At 46.5% G+C, this 4894-nt stretch overlaps 1 protein-coding gene across 1 annotated transcript; it reads right to left on the minus strand.

Moving 5' to 3' along the window:
• Positions 1-2389: 2389 nt before the first annotated feature.
• npbwr2b (neuropeptides B/W receptor 2b) lies at positions 2390-4465 on the minus strand. Its single transcript, XM_078556291.1, has one exon. It carries the CDS (start codon positions 4154-4156, stop codon positions 3161-3163), a length of 996 nt encoding a protein of 331 aa, XP_078412417.1. The 5' UTR covers positions 4157-4465; the 3' UTR covers positions 2390-3160.
• Between the last annotated feature and the right edge of the window lie 429 nt (positions 4466-4894).

A 4894-nucleotide genomic window follows, 5' to 3' on the forward strand; every position in this document is an offset into this window, starting at 1 on the left:
AAGACCCAGTGCTGCTGGAGTCTGATGGTCAGATACATCCGCACCCTCATCACTGAAGACCTTGCACTTTGGGGCATTGGTCATCATGCCCCGCTAGTGGCCGTCAAAAACCGTGACCTTGAACTTCTTCGCTTCTGGCTCCTTTCAAGCATCAGCTATGGACCTTATTAACATTACAAAATGCCTGCACACCATTGCAAGTGGCTGGTTACTGATGTCATTTTTGCCAGAGCTGGACAGCACATGCATTTAATGACAGACAAGGCCTCGCAGGGACAGAGGGAATTGGGTTTTGCCTCCATCATTGGATTTCCCCAGGAGTAGGGCATCATAGTTTGCACCCATATGGCATTAAGGTACTCAATGACTAGCCATCAACAGAAGAGGCTTTCATTCCCTCAATGTCCAATTGATCTGCATCCACAAAAAGAGCTTCCTCCATGTCTACAGTCACTTTTCTGGCAGCTGGCATGACTCCTTCATCCTCTGCCAGTCCTGGCTGCCTCAGATCTTCACTCCAGCCTCCAAAATGTGTGAATGGAGCCTCGGGGACAAAGGAAATCTTTTAAAGAGCTAGCCACTGAACCCTTCTGTGGGAGCCCTAGAAAGAGGACAGAGACGATACAACCAAAGCCACCTGCTCAGCAGGACAACCATTGAGCAGGACATCAGGCTTCTGATGTGCCTGGAACAATTGCATGGTGCCCTCCAATGACCTCCTGCTCAGTCTCAGTCATTGTGGTGATCTGCTGCACTCTCCATGCAATTGCCCTCCAGAGAGGTGTGAACCTTGAGGATTGTGAGGCCCTGGAAGTAGACAGCTCTTTGGAGGAGGAGCAGCGGGTAAGAGGGGAGGCAGAATTGGAGGCTGACAGAGATGATGCTGAACAGAGAGATGGTATGGCAGCACACTGAGATGGCCTCGTCCAGCCACCCTCCGTATAAGGACTTCTCTCCTCTCCCTCATGACCTCCAGCATTAGATCCAGGTTGGTATTGACGAAGCAAGGGTCTACCCTGCCCTGGGTACCAGTTTTCCGCCCTCCTGTGACACCTGGCTTTCCTCTAGTGCCATGGAAGACTTTGGCACAACCACAGATCTCTCCCTCAGGGCAACCAGCAGCCTCAGTGAATGGCTGCTGAGTCTGAATGAGTCCACACTTCATCTAACCCATCTCCATTCCCATCCCCACTGGCTCTAAGTGCACAAACCCATCTCCATATCAATTAACAGTTCACTCCTGTGAAAATTGGGACTTAAATAATTTTCCCACCAGGAGCAGGTTTCTGACCCCAAAACAGACCCACCTCATGTTTTCTGCTTCCCTGGCGAAAATTCAACCTCATCCAATTGGCCAGCTCCTCAGCCGGAAAGGCCATTGGGAGCATTCGAGGCTCTGGGTGGTCAGCAGCCTCACCAGGGGAGGTGGGCGCTGCCGCTGTGGATGAGAGACCATGAAGGTGTCACAAGATGGAGTCACCCTCTGAAGAACTGTAAATTGAAAAATATATACTGTGGCCACAGCTGCCAGGTCATCATTACATGGGCTGGCGGGGGTGGGGATGGGGAGCCCACCACAGGGTGGCCTGCGGCTGTGGCCCTCACAGCCCCAATGGATCCATGCTGAGTTGTTCTGCTGGATGTGCCTCTGCCCCTCCTCCCGGGATCACCCGCCTGCCAGAAACTATCTCCCTGAAAATAGGCCTGAGGCGGGAACAAGTGGACAGACCCGCACCCCAGGTGCAGTGAGAAACCACAAGCACTCCCACCTTAAAACCCACCTCGGGATGAAAATTCAGCCCAAAGAATCTGATCTTTCAAAAAGTAGGAAGTTAATTCACACACAATTGTTTTTTTTTAAACTGTATTTTTAGATAGCTGGTCAATTAGAACACTGAACCCAGACTGAGCTGACTGTGACAGTACATTCTGTAGATGGACGCCAGCGGGTTTACTTTCGTGAAATATTGTAACTCGCTCCTGTCTTTCTGTTGCTGATATATTTGTTTTCATCGTAAGCAAAATACAAGAAAATAGGGGTGATATATTTGATTTTGTTTGCAACTATCACGCGCATGTTTAGTAGCTTTTCACAAATTTCACTTCGTAACTAATTAGGTGTTTTCAATTTAATTTATTCAGTGAGTTGTGTATTTTTCGAGATTTGTCTTCTGGCATCTACAACACGTTTAAATTACTAAAGCACGCGACTTCCCGATATGTTGCTTTTATAAAATGACTAAGTGCAACTAAAGTGTAACAAAATGATTTTTTAAATTTAAAAAACGACGATTTTCACTTCAATATATGTTTATGTTATGCAAGACCTTTCGAGATCACTCCCTCTGGATCGGTACAATCCACGCTTTAAGATATAAGAAGCAAAAACGCATTTTCAGTGACGTTTATTTATATGATTTGAGAGTCAGGACAATGTGAATACCAAAAGCAGAGTATCTAACAGGCATAAGTTTACATAGGGTCTATATGCCGTACCGCGCTTGACAAGTGATGAGGAGGAAAAAGTGCAACAACTTTTTAGATTATCTAGAAAGTGATGGTAAGCCTCAGAATTCAGTGCGTTCAACATGCAGGCTCCGGAAATATGAAGGATGGTGTATGTCTATAGTCGCTGCCCGTTTAAATTTACAATACGACCCTTCCATGTCAATGTATAAAGCTGCAACAACTACACAATGTAACGCTGAATCTCAAGGTTTCATGTTACCGAAAATGTTAACTACATCTCACCCTCCCCCCTCAGGCTCGTCCTACACGGCTGCTCCCAGCGAAGTTTTTTTAAAAATCAGCAAAATCTGCTGGAGAACCGGTCTCGCATGTAACAGGCGGCAAAATGATGGGGGGCAGTGGCACCTATAGCTTCACAGTGAGCTCTAGCTGTAACACCGTCAAGGCTTTACCGCCGCACGTATGGATTTACCCAAGTCACCATTGACAAACAGAACAATTTGGTATCAGCCATTGTATCGGATCATCCAGGAAGGGTCGATAATTTCCTCGGATAAAGCGAATAATCGGCGCCCGTAACAACAGGCAGAGAACTTGAAAGTTAACACTTAGGGTTTCATTTATATTACAACAATAACATTTTGTAAGATTGATTCTCCAGCTTTTCCGGACAAGCCCCACCCAGCCTTGTCTACCCTGCCCTGCATTCCAACAATTTCTTAAAACTTTTCTGGAAACTGTCATCCAGAAAGGCGTACAGAAAGGGATTTAAGCAGGAATTAGCATAGCTTAAACTTGTGATGAAGTAGGCGATCCCAATCACAAGCGGCGTCTCTTGCACATCCGTGGTCAAAGAGACAATGGTGGTGAGATGGAAGGGCGTCCAGCAGAAGAGGCACACTGTCAGCACAATGAAGACCATCAATGTCACCTTCTTCTTGGCCTTGTCCAGGGCTTTGGCGTTCGAATTCAAATGCATGCTCCGAAGCCTGTACAACATCAGAGTGTAGAGGACACAGATTGTAGTGACTGGGATTGCAAAGCCAAGGATGAGGGTATAGATGCGGCTGACTTTCAACCAGGCGCGTTCCGGCTTGGGGAACACCAGGGCGCAGCTTTTCCTGTTCATGGGATCGGTATAGACTTCGGCAAAGATTGTGAAGGGCAAGACGATGAGGGAAACGAGGACCCAGACGCAGAGGCTGACGATTTTGGCAGCCCTGTAAGTGCGGTGCGGCAGCTTTTTAGAGCGGACGGTGGCGAGGACCACCAGGTAGCGGTCTATACTCATGACTGTCAGGAAATAAATGCTGGAGAAAATATTGTAGTGGTCAATGGAAAGGATGAGCTTGCACATGATCTCCCCAAAGGGCCAGTAGTACAGTAGGTGATCCGCAATATTGATAGGCAGGACTAGGGTGAAAAGGTCGTCCGCAATGGCCAGATTTAAGATGAACATATTGGTCACTGTCTTCATGTTAGGAGCTTTTAAAATCACATAAATCACGGCTGTGTTGCCTGTGAGTCCAGCGGCACAGATCACCGAATAAATCACAGGCAGCACAATGTAAAAATCTGGATACTGTTCGAGTGTGAAGTTAGTGTCTGCGCCCTTGTAAAACTCACACAGATCCTTCGAACCGTAGCAAGACCTATTCAGGGTCCCTGTTCCTGAAATGTTTTCCATGGTGAATATTCGTCTCAAGGACCTAGGTCCTTAAAGTGAAACTATTCGAATATAAGCGGCATCACACAATAATGGTAATCACAGTACAATCACAGGGCGTTTGTTAAATTGTTTTTACGACTGTTTGCAATTATTAAACGCACGCTACCTGGTGTGACTCAGTCCGTTTTATTGAGGCTAAATAGAATCTTCGTCTTCGGCAGAAAATCCAGTTTGTTACCTATGCGAACGAAAGGGAAATTGATCTTTTCAAGTTGCCATTGGCAACGTACCATGCCCCATTTCACTGACAGAGAAATTCCGGGCTTCAATCCATCGCTTCAAGTTGTATTTCAATTGGCATAACCTACGCAAACATAAAGGCACAATTACAAGTTACACCATATCGTTTCAACATTGTCTATTTTAACATTGATGCATCCATATCGGATGCCCAATACCATGCAATCAGTGTCAGCCAAAAACTACTTCTTATTCACCCCCAGGTAAATATTCTTCGTCAGTCTGAAAACTTTCAACCCTTCTTAAAACGCGTTGAAAAGGCAATTCACCGGAGGCCATTGGCGGATGATAAAGGATCCCGCTTCTGGCCTGGTAAACTCTTTCTGTTTTGAATATGCAGCAGATTGGAGATGTTGTGGATGTGCAGCGCACAGCTGTTAAAAACTGCCCAGGGAACTGGTGTTTCTGCAGCAGCCAGTGTGGGATCTTTCAATCAGCGTCTCCAAGTGCGCTCGG

The sequence above is a fragment of the Cetorhinus maximus genome, chromosome 13 (genome assembly GCF_964194155.1).
Source record: "Cetorhinus maximus chromosome 13, sCetMax3.hap1.1, whole genome shotgun sequence".
Classification (NCBI taxonomy): Eukaryota; Metazoa; Chordata; class Chondrichthyes; order Lamniformes; family Cetorhinidae; genus Cetorhinus; species Cetorhinus maximus.